Source organism: Chionomys nivalis, chromosome 19 (assembly GCF_950005125.1).
Source record: "Chionomys nivalis chromosome 19, mChiNiv1.1, whole genome shotgun sequence".
In the NCBI taxonomy this organism is placed as follows: domain Eukaryota; kingdom Metazoa; phylum Chordata; class Mammalia; order Rodentia; family Cricetidae; genus Chionomys; species Chionomys nivalis.
In genome coordinates this window covers 39,761,106-39,779,973 of record NC_080104.1, presented here as the reverse complement: position 1 = coordinate 39,779,973, position 18,868 = coordinate 39,761,106, and the positions used below count along the sequence as shown (strand labels likewise).

Below are 18,868 nucleotides of genomic sequence, written 5' to 3'. Positions count from 1 at the left end.
CCAACACAGAGGTCCATTCCTAGCTTGTGGGACTGAACAGACACTTGTGAAATGACTGGGGACCATGAGTGGCAGGTCACAGATAAGGAAGACATCTTAAAAAGACCTACAACATGTGGGCTGTCCTGACACCTGTTAGTTGAACAAGTGAGCCCCCTTCAAAGAGGTTGCATTGCTACAGGGCCCCATGCCCACAGTAGAAGTCGTTCATCTAAGGCTCACAGGATATGTGATCATCTTTGGGATGAAAGCAGTTTAGAAGTGCAAATGACTGTCGATATGAATATTAATAGCGGAGTATTAATAACTGAAGCCGTGTGCCAGACACTCGGCTCTTGATTAAACAGAATGGAGCTTGTGCCAAATCAAAGGCTTCTCAATTCGGAGTCAAGGGATCTACAGGAGACCAGGCTGTAGGAGGGTAGAGAACGTCCAGATTGACTGCAGCCTTTTCCCAGAGTCCTTCAGTGTTGTTCGACTCCTGTAGCATGCTGGACCCAAGTGTCTGAATAAGGTAGGATCGATGAATATATGAGAGAAGGAAGGAAAGCATTTGGAGCTGAAGCAGAAAATACAAACAGGGAAATAAAGGCTGCCATGTTCTTCTGGGTTCTGCCTACTCATCAAAAAGTAAATTATAGGACTTCTTTTTTCTGTTAAAATTGCAAATCAGAACTGTTCCACAAACTGTGAACTCATCAGAAACATTTTTAACTACCATAGCTACTCATTACAAATATGTGAGCCAAAATGAACAGCAGCTGCCCTGCCAGGCTGCCTATGACCACGTCTTGTCACTCGGAGACGCAGACCCTCTAGGTTATGCACTGCCTCAATCACGAACGTACTGTGCAGCCTTTGAAATTATCCTCTCCACAGTTTTAAATGCTGGAGCTTCTGCCTGACTAATGCCATTTTTAATTATACGGAATCAAGTATTTTATTGTGATCTAATGGGGTCTATTACTCATCCAAATGGCACCAGTCAGCAACAATATTCCCCAGAGCCAATTACTCAACTCTCCTCTCATTCCGGAGGAGCGGCAGCCCGCACGTGCAACTGTACACAGCAGGAGCTATCACGTCTTGCCAATCTGCTCCGAATGGCAGAAAGTGCCATCAAGAAACCCTCATTGTAATGGCTTGCAAGGGGCTCTTGACAGCAAGCCTAACAATGGTGACTAATGGAGCTGTAGCCTTAAGACAGGTACTACACACTGGTCCCTCTGGACCTACGGCATGCTCTGCACAGGTGGTACAGTGGGAAGGAGCAGATGCTACAGAGGGCCAGCATCTCCAAGTCCTACAGCAAGCAGGCAGAAAAGCTAGGGCCCCAACCTCAATGGCAACACAGTGTTCCCATTACGCAGAGACATACATAAAAACTAAAAAGTGCACAGCAGATGACCTGGCCAGAGGGTCCCTTCCTCTAGCTTAGATCCCACACATACACAGAGCAACCCATCTTACCTACAGTCTATTTTAAGGGATTGAGTCGTCTTAAGCAAACCCAAAGATAAACAAAACTCATCTATTCCCTGAAGCTTTTACTCAAATATGTGAACTGCCAAGCCAATCACTAATGATAAGTTTAGCTTCTTAAAATCACAAGCATACTTGCAAATGTATATGCATATGTGCAGAGGTATGTGATATTGATATGTATTAGTGATAAAGTGAACAATAAATAGGTCAGACTCCAATGCTGGACATTTTACCTAAAGACCGCTTATTAGTTTCCAAATATTTACAAGAGAAATTCATATTACTAAACCAGGTGCCATAAAACCCAGAAGCAGAGACGTATACTAGAAAGGTCACTCGATGAACAGTGGACAAATAAATCTTTTTTGAGAAAAGTAGCAATCAATAGCAAGCGATGAGACCTTGATGTGCCCCTCTTGAATAATTGACAAGGCATCTTTTTTGGAACATTTACAGCACTATGTTTAGCAACCCATTTTGTGCTACAAAATAATTTACTCAAGTGTTGACTTCTTATCACATCTATTAGCCAGATAGCAAATGGCAATAGCAGACGCAGAGCTAATATTCTTTGGGACGTGCAGCCAACTGGGGTGATTAGCCAAGAGCTAATCTTCCTTCAGCCCTAATGAGTGAAAGGTTGTCCATCAATGTAGACCTGATACCACCCATCAAAGAATACAAAGTCCCCTGAAGCAACTCCAACAAGCAGAACCACACCATCTCCCTATGCCTCCTTCCTTCCAGCAAACCCTTCAGCACCACCCTATGGCTGCTGTTCCAAGAAGCGAGCATCCCATCTACTTCTTCTGAAGACCTCCAGGAAGATGTTAGCCACTACACCCCTTAAGGGACAGAGAGACTCACTCTAGGTCTGTAGAGAGGAGATGAGTATCTGTAAGACACAGGCAGGGACCTGTTCGGAGAGAAAGCCTTTGTGGGAAGACGCAAATGCCCTAAGGTAGAGATAGTAGGCTCTGGGGAAGAAAATATCGGGATAGTGAAAACCAAACACATACTACAAAGGCTGAGGGGAGGTGAACAGGAGATCAGCTGGAGTAGGCAGGAGAGGGCAGAGGAAGGGACAGCAAGGAGTGGGGGAAGAAGCATGAAATGGAAGAGAAAAACAGAACAGAAAAGACTGCCTAAACCTGAGCCAAACAAGGACAACAATAGACACGCTAATATGTACAACATGTGGGAGAGGGCATGAGGCTTTAACCCCATACAAAGAACTACCTGCAACTAATGAATCTTTTAAGGCGGTGTCTTAGTTTGGGGTTTTATTGCTGTAAAGAGACACAATGACCACAGCAACTCTTATAAAGAAAACATTTAATTGAGGAGGCTCACTGATAGCCCAGAGGTTTTGTCCATGGCAGGAGCAAGACGGTAGGCAGGCAGGCATGGTGATAGAGAAACAGCCAAGTGTCCTACACCTTGCAGGCAACAGGAAGTCAACTGACTCACTGGGAGGCAACCTGAGCATATGAAACCTCAAAGCCTACTCCCACAGTGACACACTTCCCTTCAACAAGGGCATACCCACTCCAACAAAACCACACCTCCTAATTTTGTCACTTCCTGTGAGATTATGGGATTATGGAGGCCAATTACATTCAAACTACCCCAGAAGGAGAAATAGTCTTCCCCAGGAAAGAGTACACTGATTGGTTATCTTAACCAAATGGCCAGCCCTGAAAACATACGAACAGGTAACCTTATACAAATTGAGGAGGGGATATATATACATACATACATATTGTGATGTTTATTCTTGATTATATCTGGAATTAATGAAAACCCAAAACACCTAAGCACACCTCTGAGGGAATTTTGCTTAATCATTTGAAGCAGGAAGATCCACTTCTAACCCAGACCTTTTGGGATGGGAAGACACACCTCTAATCTGGGCCCCACCTTCTACCTGGAACCTATATAAAGGAAACGGAAGAAGGGAGTTGCTCTCTGCCTGCTTGCTCTCACCCTCAGTACCAAGTCCATTCCCTCACAGGCATTAGTCTACTTCTTTGTGATCCCACATCTATGGAAAACCAGATGAAACATCCAGCCTTGTAGACTGAACAACCAACTACCGGATTCTTGGACTGTTCTGGTAGACAGACATTGTTCAATCAGCTGGACCATAACCTAAAAGTCATTCTAATAAATGCCATTTCTATACATATAGAGAGATACATTCTATCAGTTCCATTACTCCAGAGAACACTGACACTGATATTCATGTACATATATGTACATAACAACAATATGAAAAAAGAGACTATGAATTTGAAAGAGAGCAAGGAAAGGTATTTGAGAGAGTTTGGAGGGAGAGGGAGAAATGTAATTATATTATGATCTCAAAATGTAAAGGAATAATTAAAAATAAATAAAATAAAAATAAAAAGATTTTTTAATGGTAAAAAGAAAATACAAGGAGGAAGCAAGAGAGAGGAAAACAGGGAAAGAGGAGAAGAAAGCAGAGGATTGAAAGGGACAAGAAGGGAGGTGGGAAGGGGAAGACATGGAAGGGGAGGCTGGAGGGATATCCATCATTTCTGGAAGGAAGAATTATTTAAAATAAAAAATGCAGATGAAGTTCCTATGAGTTCTCCAGCACAGGCCCCGACCCTCTCTTCAGGAATCCAACCCAATTTGGTTGGGGCTTCGTCCCTCATGGCAGCCTTTTGCTAAGGGAGGTCAGCGACTGTGATCCAAAACTCTTGCTGGTGGGAGAACAGTTGCGCCCCCAGGGTGGTCCTGTGGACAAGATGTCTATGGAGGAAACAGACAAGGAAATGGCAGACCTGTTATCTTATGTCCGTGGATTTACATGACCCATGCCTTGCTCACCACCCTAAAGGCCTGCTGGCATAGGACTGATGCAAACGTTCAACAGAAGCAATGCTGAGGAGAGATTTCTGTCAGTACTTTGCACTTGATACTTTGCACTCCTACCTTTGTTGAGTTGGAACAAGCTCTCTGCCAGTTTAGTTTAGGGCTGTTTCAGGAACAAATACTAATGTCCTTTGCCAGATCCTCAGTCTGTTTGATCTAAAAGAGGCCAGGACCAAGTGCCCAATAGATCTGAGTCCCAGCTGTAACAGCTCTATTCCCACAGAGTGCACTCCATACTCACCAATATGAGAAGTGAGGTCCAGGAACAGGAACTGCAAAACAGTTCCCATTTATTAAGCTCACACTAGTGGTGCATGACCGATGTCTCTGTCATCCCAGCTCAGGAGATGCTGAGTTTGAGGGCATCCTAGCTCAGGAGATGCTGAGTTTGAGGGCATCCTAAGCTACATAGCAAATTCCAGTCCATCAGCATGATCTACTTTGCAAGATCCTGGACGAGGAGGGAATATGAAGGGGCCTGGATTATGGCTTAACGGTCACAGCATTTACCCAGCGTACACAAAGCCCCAGCACTACGGAACAAAGTCCTACTTGGCCATCATTTCTGTCATTTCCCCAGACTTTCCATGTCTGACCTCCCTCAGCCCACACAGTCTTCAGAAGCTGGGCACTCAAGGGAGAGAATGGAGCTTCCTCAAAACCTAGAACTATCATGTTATGAACTAGTAATCTTGTCTCTGAGTATATACCAAAAGACATGAAATCCACATGCAGAGATCAGCAGCACTGCCATGTGGACAGTAGCAAATGGAATCAACTAAGTGTCCATCAGTATATGATGGGTAGAAAAATGTGATATAGATAGATAGATAGATAGATAGATAGATAGATAGATAGATAGATAGATAGATAGTAGATAGATACCTACATACATACATAGGAAGATAGATAGATAGATAGATAGATAGATAGATAGATAGATGATAGATAGATGACAGATAGATAGGAAGATAGATAGATAGATAGATAGATAGATAGATAGATAGATAGATAGATAGAATATTTTGACATTTGAGACAAGATGGACAATAGTTGATTTGTTTTACATTTCAAAATAGCTAGAAAGGGTTTTTATCTTCTCAACACAGAGATATAGTGAATTTTTAAGTTGATAGATAAACTAAATACCTTGATTTCATCATTACACAACATACCAAAACATGACATGTGTCCTATAAATAGATAAAAATCATTCAAAAACAAAAAAAGACCACTCACTCTCCTCAGCAGGTGACTACAGAAAGCAGAGTTAGACAGTGACGCCCATGGCGTGATGACTCACTGGGCAGCCTGTGCCTGTCTCGAAATTGACCTTTCCTGAATTCCTACACTAGGAATTGTAGACTCGAGTCTTATGTCTCTGCCTCATTCATGGGAGCTGTGTCATTGTTTAAACCTCTTTGCTCCCACGGGGATGTTCATTTGGAGACCCATTGACCATTCCTCATCAGCTACTGTTGCAAGACTACCAGCTGTTGGCCATGGAGTTGGAGGCATTAAGACCATCAAACATGTCCAGGTGATGCTGGGGTGATGAGAAAACAATCAGGTGCTCTAAGCCCTAAGGAGCCAACTTGGATCTACCTCAAACAGCATTTTTCCAGGTCCAGGCCAACGCCTGACGGTTCCACGGAGCCTGGACAGTGAAGTGAAACAGTCAGATACTTCAGGACATGGCCAGCACTCCAGCTTTCCCAGGTCCCCCAAAGATGAACGGCACCCCCAGGTCAGCAGGAAGCAGTCTCATCCCTGCCTCACGCGCAACCCCTTTCTAACACCTTACCTTTTTATAATAAATAAAAAGGGAGGAGTGTTAGTATTCAGGCATCTGCACTGGCCTGCCCTTGGGGTCCTGACCGAACACATCCTCAGCTGCAGCCACTAAGAGCAGCTCCTGTGCACATTCACTGTGTTCCCTTTCAATAGGTCCCTGCCCACCTTCTCTCTCTCTCTCTCTCTCTCTCTCTCTCTCTCTCTCTCTCTCTCTCTCTCCTCTGTCCCTCCCTCTCCTCTCTCTCCTCTTCTACTGCTCCTCTTCCCAGAGGCCAGTCCCCTCCCTTCCCCTTCCCCCTTTTATGTTCTCTTTCCCCTATAAAAGCTCCCCCATGTGAACTCTGTCGCATGGCATCTTTCTCTTGTACCCCCCCTTTTTTAATTACAACAGTGACTCTATGAAGCCCATTCTTTCCACAGTGAACGAGGAGCTGGCTCATGGCATGCACTTCCCTGCTCACCCTGAGTCTTCAAGCCCATCACGCAGCCCTGTTCTCTCTCTAGGGCCCCAGTAGGCTCAGCTTTTAACAGTGAATGTGCATGGGGTACTGGGGTGCACCGAGCTCTGAGAAGTCATGGGAGACATATCTTATTCCAAGTCTGGTCAAATATCCCCCTGTGTGATGCTGAAATCACATTCTATTCTTCCCAGCACATTCTGGATAGAAGAGAAAATTCATGTGAATGTTTTTATAGGGGGCTGTGCTAGGATGGGTCTTGCACATGGTAGGCAAATGCTCCATCACTAAGATAGTTCTCCAGATTACATGTGAATTTTTAAAGGATAAATCAAAGACCACAAGAAGAAGGGTGTTAGTAGGGAGAAGGAAGGTGTCAAAGAAAGGGGAACAGAGTTTACCAGGTCTCAAAGCTACCAAAAATCCACCCAGAAGAGACCAGGAACACCACAGTTCCAAACAGGAAGGGGAGTGGATGGCTGTCCAAGCAGCTGCAGGGCAGCCTATGAAGAACTGAGATTTAGAACTTCCAGAAGGCTCCGTGGCATCTTAGAGGGCCACCAAAGCCAGAGTACACACACCAATAGAGGATATAGAGAAGAGGCAATCACAGATAAGCGTACCTAAGGAGTCAATCAGGGAGCCACCTGCATGCTCAGCAGGCATGACAGGAGATCAAGTCCCCCTGGCAGTGCTAGACATGACCTCAGTGGCTGCGCTGAACCCCTCTTCTCCCTGCTCCCACCCACTCTTACTATTGTCAGGACTTATGAAATGATTAAGCCTTCTCTCAAACTTCATTGTAATCCCCAAGTTATCACCCATCTTTCCTGGGGCCCAGACCCTAGATCCACATTAGCCTTCATGACAGAGAACCTGTGGCTAATTCGAGCCACAGTCGACAACATGAAGAATCTGTCATCAGGAAGGCCAGTGGGATCAGCAGCAGTTCTTGGTTCCGGTGCCTACCCTGTCACTGAAGAAGTTGGGCAGAGCTCAAAAGTTACACAAAAGGCTCTTGGCTCTCCTCCAGTTCTCTGTAGTGGGGAGAAGGGATAACATGTGAGGGTTAAAATAGGATTGTAAGTGGAGACTCTGCTTTGGTTTCCTGGCTGCCCAGACCCAAATAATCACACAAAACTATATTAATTACAACACTGTTAAGCCAATAGCTCAGGCATATTTCTAGCTAGCTCTTACATCTTAAATTAACCCATTTCTATTATCTGTGTATCACCACGAGGCTGTGGCTTACCAGTAAGGTTCAGGCATCTTTCTCCTTTGGCAGCTACATGGTGTCTCATTGATTCTGCCTACTCTCTCTATATATCCCTGTTTGGACTTCCTGCCTGGCTTTACTCTGCTAAGCCATTGGCCAAAACAGCTTTATTCACCAACCAATCAAAGCACCACATACACTGAAGGACATCCAACATCATAGGATTACTAGCTAGTGAGCACTTCCTCCAGGGAGGGACCCAGAAGTTGCTAACTTCAAAAAGCCACAGAGCAGCTAAGTACCAGAAAAGCAGCCAGCCCACAGAAGGGGAAAATGAGGAAAGAGCACTACAAACAACCCGCGGAAATTAAAATGGAATCAGAAATGCCCAGAAGGAAGAATGACAAAAGTAAAAACAAAGTCCTGGGCTTCAGCAGAGTAAAGTGTTTGCAACGTCGTCTCCTCTTGCACAAAGCTGCCTGGCTCCTGGCCACAGAAGGTATGCCCTGCCATGGCACTGGCCTCTCACTGCCCACACCCACCCAGTTACCATCCATCACAGGTGTTTTAGATCCAGTGCATAACAATCCCAGAAGGGTAGTCACAAGGAAGGGCTTCTCAGCCCACAAGGCTACCAGCAGCAGCCAAGGCATTAGGGGGTTCACGGGACCAGCTCTGGTGCTGATTTGTTTAAAATGACTCATGGATTAGTTTGGGAAGACAAAGGAGCCATCATGGCCAACACTAACCCCACTTAGCAGACTGGTTATTAATCTTATGAGGACAAGCAGGTATTTTCTACAATGTCTAAATTCAGGGGAAAAATAGGTTGCTGATGTTTGGAGGACAAAAATAAAAGGAACATCCGTATACAAAGACATTTCAAGCAAAATCATGGCTCACAAACGACAAAGGAGTAAAGAATCGGTGGCTGAAAGTGGAACTAAGGGAAGGGAGCAGCCTAACCACACATAACAGTTATGTATACTGATCATGAGGACCAACAGATGCCAACCATGGATACCAAACACAGATAACAACTGCAAGCGTCAACCATATACACCCAACTATGAGCATCAACCACAGACAATGACCACGCACAGTAAGCAGGAGCACCAACCCCAAACACCAGTCATGAGCACCAACCACATTGTGGCCAGTAGAATCATCAAACACATACAACAATCACACATAGAAACCATGTGTTTCGATCATGCATACAACCACGAGCAGTGGCTATGTGTATCAATCATAGCACCAACCACATACAACAATGAACAACAGAGCAAACATAAACACCAATCACGTGGTTTAACCATATACACCAACCGTGATTTTCAACCATGAGCGACTAACCTTACACATCAGCCAGGAGCACTAATCGTTCATAGCAAACATGATCACTGACCATGTATGCTGGCCACGAACCGCCAAGCTTGCATACCAGACATAAACACCAATCGCATGCACCATGCATGTGCATAAATATATGTCCTACAAAGGTTACAATGACAACAGTGCTGGAGAGTCATAGTCAGCGAAGGGGCTCCCCAGGGCTTGAAGTACGAAGGCTTCTGTTCGTCTGTGCTCTCTATGGGCCTTGCTGTGAGTGATATGAAAACCGTTTAGTATTTCACAACTCTCCCTCTGGTCAATAAACAATTCCACTTCTTTAGAGCAGTGATGTGGGACTCACCTCTACCTGCCCATGAACACAAATGTTTATCCATTAAGCACCGATAGCATTGCCTTTCAGCCCTGAGCTCTTCCCATCCGTACAGCTCCAAACACAAGCCTGCCAAGTTGCATTCGAGGCTGCCCAGAGGCTGTCCTGACCCTTCTCTAAGAGAAGCAATTTAACGCAAGAAAAAAATATAAGTTGTGAATGGCACTGGTCTTAGGGTTTCTACTGCTGCAATGAGACACCATGACCGAAAACAAGTGGAGGAAAGGGTTTATTTGATTTAACATTTCCACATTTAGTCATCATCGAAGGAAGTCAGGACAGGAACTCAAACAGGGCAGGAATGTGGAGGCAGGGGCTGATAAAGAGGCCATGAAGGGGTGCTGCTTACTGGCTTGCTCGTTATGGCTTGCTCAGTCTACTTTCTTATAGAACCCAGGGCTACTAGCCCAGAGATGGCACCGTTCACAATCGTCTGCCCCTCCCCCCACTGATCACACATTAAGAAAATATATTAAGGTTTGCCTACAGTGATCTTATGGAGTCATTTTCTTAATTGAGGTTCCCTATCCTCAGATGATTCTAGCTTGCGTCAAATTGACATCAGACCAGCCAGCACAGGACTCAGAATCTGCTTGTCACTTTGCCTCACGATAAAGAGTATGCTAGGTTTTAAAACAGCTTTATAGTCCTGGCAACAGCAAGATCAGGGATTATTTGACACTGAAAACATCTAAGCCTCTGTTTTCCTCCTACACACACAGCTGAAGGACCACCACTTCATCGCTATGCATTTCCATAAACTTCTGCGTAATAAATATCTGTGTCTTCTCACTGAATTCATTGAGCAAAGATACTCTACATGGGCAAGGCCTTGAGAAGATAATATGTCCTTCCTAGTGACTGCTCAAGGCCTCCCAAGAGCTTTCCTTGGAGGGTAACAATTGTTTGAAGAATGATTTGACCTTTCAAATCCAACAGCATCATTGGTAAGCAAACCTGCAGGAGACACCATCTTTGCAATAAAAGCATCTTCTTGATTATAACTCACTGTGTCTGATGACATTTGCTATACCTTCAAGTTACTATTATCTGATCTATGCCAAAGCCTCCCCAATTCCTTTTCCTCTCTCTAGTACTTCTGGGTCCGTCTTTGATTAAACCAAAGAAAAGAATCCTTTGGATAGCATATGCAATGCCCTAAGATAAATCCTTAGCACTGGAAAAACTCGGAGGGAGGGAGAGAGGGAGGGAGGGAGGGAGGTAGAGAAGGAGGGAGGGAGGGAGGGAGGGAGGGAGGGAGGAAAAGATAAAGGCACGTGTTTTCCTCTACATACCCAGCTATGTAATTTAATGGAAACAAATACAATTAATTACAAATAAACATCAATATTTTTATCCCAGGCACCTCCTGTCCACCCTCTACACAGGCAAATGCCTAGTATACTGCAGGTGAGCTGCTGAAGCCGGCCCTTCCTCCTTCTGTGCACTGCTGAGGACCTGTATCCTACTCTCTGAAGATACTGCATTGGCCCTTGGGAGATGATGTTTTTAATTTCTCTCTTCCTACTTCTATTGATCAGAGTTGCAGACCCTGGCTCATATGAAACTCACTCACACATGTGAGTACTACACATACATTCCATGAAGCAGTTCATGCTTACAGATAACCAGCGAATCAGAGCACTGTAGACACACGGAAAGCAGAGGCATCACATGAACTACATGTAGCCTGTTTAAGGTGCCCACAAACAGTTCCGTCTCTAGGCAGACATAAGCCACTGACAGTTAAAATGAGCGTAAAGAGAACGCGGGTGTATCGGGGCGGTGGTGGTGCACAGCTTTAACTCCAGCACCCGAGAGTCAGAGGCAGGCAGATATCTGTGAGTTTGAGTCCAGCCTGGTCTACAGAGAGAATTCCAGGACAGTCAGAGCTACACAAAGAAACCCTATAAAAAAAAATAAAATAAAATAAAAAAAAATAAAAATAATAAAAAAAAAAACCAGGATGGAGAGAGAGAGAGAACAAAACTGTAGTAGAATCCAAATATCAGTTAGGTTTTCGGAATTCCATTTGAACTTCTCTCAGCGATCTAAGGGCCCGCTATGCAATGTGCTAACAGAACTCCTGAGTCACTCACTGCTGCAGACACCTTCAGCCCGACAGCCTATTTTTAAAGGTTAATTAAAATTCCAATAGAATGCCCATGGAGTATGCATTTCTCATTCAGTAAATTGGAAGCTCTCCCAAGCACAGCAAACCTGATAAAAAAAAAACTGACCTTGGCCTCTTCCAGAGACCCCATGAAGAACACTTTCACCGAGCTAAGTGTTCACTGATATTTTATTTCAAAAAGGTGCCTGGAATAAGATTGTGCTGGCTGGAAAAGACAGAAACGAAATGCAGGCTGAACTACAATACTCATCAGAAACAACCATATAACTGAGAACCGATTCTACCCTGCTCAAAGGGCCGCAGAAGAAAACAATGGGACAGATCCCCTCGACCCCACCCACCATGGGGGCTGCTCAGTCCCAGGCAACTGCAGAGCTTTCTCTTTCCTGCAGATCAAGGAGAAGAGCTTGCTTTCAGAGCAGCCACAGCCAGCTGGATCCACAGCTAAGCAAAACGGTCCTCTCCTGCTGTCCTTCTTAAAGCAAATGGCAGTTTTGCTTTTTTCCTTTTCTTTTTTTTTGGGGGGGGGTGTCGTTGGGGTTTTCTTCTTCACTTTAATGATGCTTATAAAGATCAGGGACACGGTCTGTAATAAGAAAGATAAAACTGGGCAGGAGCAGTGGAAAACATGAAACAGGCTCCAATCGCCATGGGGCTTAGATGTTCATTGAGGGCCCATGACCAAATCTCCTTAACACAGGATGACTTAGAATCCAAAAGCAAAGTATGATCTCTCTCTCTCTCTCTCTCTCTCTCTCTCTCTCTCTCTCTCTCTCTCTCTCTCTCTCTCTCCTCTCCTCTCCCTCCCTCCTTCCCTCCCTTCCTCCTTCCCTTCTTCCCTTCCTCTCTTTCTCACCCCTGTGCACAGGCACAAATAATTCTCCACATACACCCTTAACTTAGGTTCCTATACGCAATAGACCCACTAGCAGGACCCCAGGAGGGACACCTCATTGGTAATGTTGGTAACCTAATTGCCCACAGAGAGGTGGCAAGAAATTAAGGAAGCCAGAATTAAAACTATTGTGCTAGAGCTCCTGGCGCCTGTGCCCTCCTTAGGTCCCAGAGTCCCCTTCCCTACCTCTTCTTCAGTAAGGACTACACTACCACAAGCTCTAGGGGAGGTCCTGGGCCTCAGCTCTGAGAGAAGACGGTGAGGGACAATGCCTTAGTACAGCACCAGTCCCAGGACGCAAGGGAAGTCTATGACTGTGTCCAGACCACACTCTGCCTGTATACTTAGAGGCTGGAGAGAAACCTTCCTCTCTCTGGATCTGGCTGTGGCCGCACGGAGGTGCTACCTGCAGCCACTGCCTTTCTCAAAAATTGGTTTCAGGCTAGATGTAAGACTTCAGCTGCAAAGCAGGGTGGGCACGTGTGGATTTTAGGATAGGCAGCTCAGCTTGATCTGTGCAGGGCTACTGTCACTTATGCTCAGACCATAGCAGATGAGGGGGCACTCCTGCCACCACAATGCTCTACAATCCCCACGTCGATGAAATGGCAATCTTAAGCCTGTTTAATTTGGGGTGAACCAAATAAAGAGGTCACTCCTGTTTCTGTTTGGGACCGTGTCTATCAGTTAGCTAGTTTTGTCATGGAATAAGAAGATCCCGCTGAAGCCAGATTCCTCGAAGCCAGCGAGGCACTCAGGCTAAAGTTCATCTTTCCAGTATTCTGCCAACAGCATGCCACTCAGCATAAGGAAGCTTTACGTTCTTGATTTTCTGATCTATGTTCCTGGTGACCTCACAGGGCTGCAGGAAAGAACAGAGAGCTCACACATGGTGGCACACGCCTAATAACACAAGCACTCTGGAATCTGAGGCAGGAGGATTAAGGGTTCGTGGCTAGCATGGGCCACAGAGTGAAACTGTCTCAAAACATTTTTTTTTTAAAAAAAATAGATAAAATATTCTGTATAACCCACGACACATGATAGGTGCTCGGTGAAAAGTAATTTGGATTGTTCACTAATAACCACTATTAAAAACACAGCACCAAACGTTGTTGCCTCTGAAATGCTTTTCTCACACTCAAAGTGTGATGGGTCTACAGCAAGGTTCTCATGTCACCAACTGTCTGATACCCCCATGGGGTTTCTGGCTCCTTTCAGAATCCAAGCACGTCTATTCCGGCATGGCTGACCGTTTGCCAAACAGAGAGGCAAAGGATTGTGGTTGGAGGACACAGCCTAACACAGGTGACGCACTTGATATCAATCTCCGTGGGGCACAAAAGGATCACTTTTCCATTCAGTCGGTAGAATTACTGTGTCCAGCCCTCAGCAGCATTAAAAAGGAAAGATACAACCTCTTCAACTTTGATGACTAGGGATCAGGTGAATTTTATTTCAGACACCTCAGACACCCTCTACCCTGGTCAACGCTCTCATGTTAGCTGCCTGCCACCGTGCAGGCTATCTGGTTTCTCTCAGAATGAAGCACACCCAGGAGGCGAAGGCCCGTGGAGGGTGAGTTCACAGTAACGCTTAGACATGTAAGCAATTCAAGGACAATCTGGATGTCATGAGACCCTGTCTCACTGCTGAAGAAACAACAAGCCAGAAATATATACAATACAGGACCGCGGGGAAACTCATGGCACCGTATCCATACATAAGTTCCAGTCCCAGCACAGGGGAGGGGCAGAAGGGAAGATACAATATATACAACCTATGTTATTAGCCCTTGAGCCCGCATTTATGTCATCAAAGGTACTGTTAAACTTCCCCCAATGTTTAAGTCTGTGAAAGCATCTTTACTCCTCAACCTCACAGAGTTCTGCACAAACATCAGCCAGTGACTGTAATGGCCTCCTAAAGAGCCAAGAACACCTCTCTTTTCCCACTCTGTTTGGTCAGGTTCATAGCGAGAGACCAAGACAGGTTATATAAATAGGCACAATATAATTAGTTGATAGGTTCTATATATGTCCAAACAAAAGCAAAGAATATTCAAAAATAAAAGCACTTGTTAAAGTAGGAATTATCATATACTTAAGTCTTTACCAAATCCTTCATATTAAAAACTCAATCTCTAAATGATTCAATCTGAAACCATAATACCCTTCTGGCAGAATCCCTGTTTGCCTGACTGCCTTCCTGTTTCTGTTTGTTGGATTGCTAGGGATGGGAACCAGGGTCTCTGGCATACTACACATGGGCTGTGCCACTGAGCCACATCCCCAGTCCTCATAGAACTCTCAGACTGTCCTAACACAACCCAGTTGGTGACAGTTTGGGATATCAAAGGGGTTCCCTCACAAACTTTCAGGACCATAAACAAGTTAGGTTGAGAAAGTTAGCACACATTATAAAACTTTCAATAGTTTTACAGTATCTTTCCAGCCAGACTCTTCAACAGCACTTTAAGAAGCCACACAGAAGCAGTATTTAGCAGCAGATAAAGAAACCAATAATCCCAAACTAGGCAATGGCACTTCTAACTTGGTACAACATTTCTAGGGGCAGCATTAGTAACTGATTTTTTTAAGAGTCATCTCAAATCTGTCAGGTAGGGGACTCCCCAGTATGCTGAAGACAACCGAGACTCCACGCAAAGGATTTTGTGACCTGTGCACGAAACCAATCAGAACTTCAGTGCATTTTATACCCGATGCAGTCCCCAGATTTGGCTATAACTGAGTTAAGAATGGAGATAGGCTGAGTAGATACCTGTCCATAATGTATACACCTTAAAGGTTCACATATTTCCACTAGCCCAAAAGATCCAAGGGACTTCTAATCAAGAAAGGGGAAATGTGACATTTAAGGTTACTATTAGGTCATATTTGGCATTTGTTAAACGGTGGAATGAGTATCCATTTACTAAGCAACAGGCAGCAACATCCAGAAGTCAGCCTCACTAGAAAGCATCAATGTATATTTTAGGGACAGTGGAGTACCAAGAGCCCGTTTGGAGGCAGCTCTTAGCTGGTCTCTGCCTACTGTGTTCACAGGTGGCTGACACCTACATGACATGCAGTTTCAGCCCCTTCCTCTTTCACACCCATCACTGTCCCCTAGACTGCTCATCGAGACCTAACACTGCTTCCCCACATTGGTAGTGTGACGGCAGCAGGCGCGGCTTCCAGCTGACCAAGAAGAAACCCAGTGACTACTAAAAATCAATGAACAAAGGCTCCAAATACTGCAATCTCTGCCTCTGCTACTTTCCTCTCTGAACACGGCCAAATAACACTAGACTTCATCCTAACTTTCCCCCCAAACCTGAACTTGGTCCTTTTGAGACGACTGAAAGAAAACCTGCATTCAAGGTGACATACACAGAGAAGACACGTTCTCAAATTCCCAGAAGTGCAGACATCCCAAACCGTGGTGTACGTGGCCACCCAGAACATCAACCTCCAACATCTCAAAATCGTAAAGACCCAAACACGAATTCCTTCTACTCAAGCACTATTGCTAAAGCTACAAGCTTCCGCCTAGGACAAATCCCAAAGAACGCACTGAACAGCAGTAAGGTCCCAGGAGTTGTCCGAGGCTGTGCCTTTCCTGTATCAGAGGCTTCCGGGTAAGCGTCAGACCAACCTCACTCCTCAAGGTGAGCTGGGCCGAGGTCTGCTGACAGTCATCAAAGCACCTGAGCATCTCAGAGGAGTCATAGTTCCAAAGCCCACAAAATTACTGAAGCAGGAGGAAGCAACCGACAAACGTTGCAAATAAAAACCTTTAATTGTAATATTAGATTACAAACAACACCGACAAGAACGAAAAGCTTCTGAGCCTCTAATGGAGTGTATAGCTGGATTCAGCCACAACTAAAGTCAAATTTAAATTTTGGTCCCTCAGCGATGATCCTAAGAAGGAAGGACTATTTCCTGACTACCTTTCTCCCAGTCCACAGAAAACTCAAATTTAGTCATCCAGAAAAAAAGTCTTCCAACTAAAACAGAAATAGTAAAGTCTATACAATGCAGGTGTACAAAATCTAATAATGAAAATTTCAAACAACGGTCCATGTGGGATAACAATCCTGCCTCAGAGACCCTAAGAGGACCCAGGCTTGGCAAGAGAATGCCGCAAGCCCTGAGGTTAGGACCACACACTCCTGGTGATTCTAGGCAAACTGCTTTCTTCCTTCTGGAGACAGCTGTAGTCATTCTGTGGCCGCGTCTGCCCACTCTGCCCTCTGCCCTGTCTCCCTTAAGCAGACAGGTACGAGGCCAACAGCTCCCTGTCAGCAATCAGAACCAGGGGACCAATAAGCAGTAAGTTCCCAACTGGTGAGCTGAGGGCGAGGAGGAAGACTGAGGTGTAGGGGAAGATGGTTGTTTCTGGGGATTTGGAAGGGTAACAAAAGTGTGAGAGAGATATACAAATACATGCAGTCAGGATACATGGATAAATAGATAGACAGATACTCACAGTCAGGATGGATGGATAGATGATAGATAGATAGATAGATAGATAGATAGATAGATAGATAGATAGATAGATAGATAGACAGACAGACAGACTGACCGACCGACCAGGCCTAGTCAAAATGGAAGTGGTGGAGCTTGGCACGTCAGAAGACATATCCACCTAGTGAGAGTTAGAGGATGGTTCACATGAATTGGTCATGGGGGCAGGTGTAAGCACAGTGCTCTAAGCGCTTGGAAAGCAACTTAGATGTGCACATGAAGTTTGGGATAAGGGTTAGGAGGTTCTGTGATGGGATGTAGCCAAGCGTTGGTTAAGTGGGAACTGAAAGCTACGAAGAGCCCCTGGAACACAGAGAAGTTGTTAAAGAATAAAACAAACCAGTAGGCCACGGAAGAGCCTCTGACCATGACTACTCGTACATCCACGTGCGCACAAGCATACACTTTCCCACACAGTGACGCCATGTCACTGGGGTAGATTCTTACCTTAGCCACTGGCACGCTCCTGTTAGACGCCCCGTCGCACAAACTGGAGGTAGAGCTGCCTGCGGCGGCTGGAAGAAAGACCGGGGATCGCGGGGGACTGCTGGTCGCGCCTCCTGCAACACCGGCGAGCGCCGGGAACGTACCGGGGCCCGGGCGCGCAGGAGGGCTGCTCCCGGGACTGGTGCCCGTGCGGGGCCTCTGGCGAATGCCATCCAGCAGGCGCACCAGCAGGATGTTGGCGGGTAGCTCGTCCACACCGCAGCCCACTAGGATGCGGCACTCGGGACAGCGTAGCTCGTGGCGCGAGCACACGATGCTCTCCAGACAGCGGCGGCAGAAGGTGTGCTGGCATGGTAACACCTTGGCCGTGGTATCCAGGCGCTCCAAGCATACGGAGCATTCCAGCAAGTCCAGCAGCGATGACTCGTCCATATCCTCGTCAGTCCTCGCTTGGGCCTCCTGCTGCTGCTCACCCTGCCTGTCGTCGCCCTCGCTCCGAGCTGTAGTGGCCGCCGCCTTGGACGCCAACAACCAGGACGCTCCAAGCAGCATGGGGGAGGCGCCGGCGCGGGCCCAGTGAGCCGCCTAAGTCCAGGAGCCAGAGCCCGGCCCGCCAAGGATAGCGAGCATTTGCACCCTGCCCGGGCGAGCAGGGTTCCGTCCCCAGAGGACGCTCAGACAGCCCGAAGCGATGGCCTCTGTGTTGCAAAGTGACACACGCCGACCCCGCCTGCGGAGTTCCTGGAGCAGCGAGTCAACTCCAGGCAGCTGAGCGGGCTCAACCCTCCTACACTCGCGGCTGGCCACTGCGGGCTACACCTGTCCCGCCGCGCCGCTCGCACCCCGGAGCCCAGCGGCAGGAAGTGCGGGGAGAGACCAGCCTGGTCCCCGGGGAGACCGAGGTGCGGCGTGCGCGCTCCCCCGCGCCGCAGGCGAGCCGCACAGCCCCCCTCGGCGCCTCCATGCGACCCTGGGCTGCCAGAACACCACCGCCTCGCTCAACCAGCCGGGCTGGACCTTCTCCCCGGCCGCGAGCACGTGCGCGGGGGGGGGGGGGGGGAGAGGTCACAGTCACTGAGAAGCGGACACCTCTCTTGCCTTGGCGCTCTCCCCTTAGGCCACCTCCGGTGCTCCGGAGAACTTCCCCTGCGCAGCCTTGGCCCTGTCCCCTATGGACGCCGGACTCTGGGTTCTCCCCGAGCTTCAGGAAGGGACGTTTCTTCTCAATGAGGCCGCGAAGGAAAGTTTGGGAGCATTATCCCGACTGCTTTCTTCGG

The 18,868-nt window shown here is 46.6% G+C and overlaps 1 protein-coding gene across 2 annotated transcripts in view; it reads right to left on the bottom strand.

The window, feature by feature from the left end:
- Sh3rf3 (SH3 domain containing ring finger 3) overlaps positions 1 to 18,464 on the bottom strand; it is a 261,535-nt gene extending 243,071 nt beyond the window's left edge. For both annotated transcript variants that reach the window (XM_057751727.1, XM_057751728.1), the window contains exon 1: positions 17,592 to 18,464. In XM_057751727.1, the coding sequence (XP_057607710.1) occupies positions 17,592 to 18,143 (552 nt within the window). In that variant the 5' untranslated portion in view covers positions 18,144 to 18,464. The remainder of the gene's footprint in view (positions 1 to 17,591) is intronic.
- Between the last annotated feature and the right edge of the window lie 404 nt (positions 18,465 to 18,868).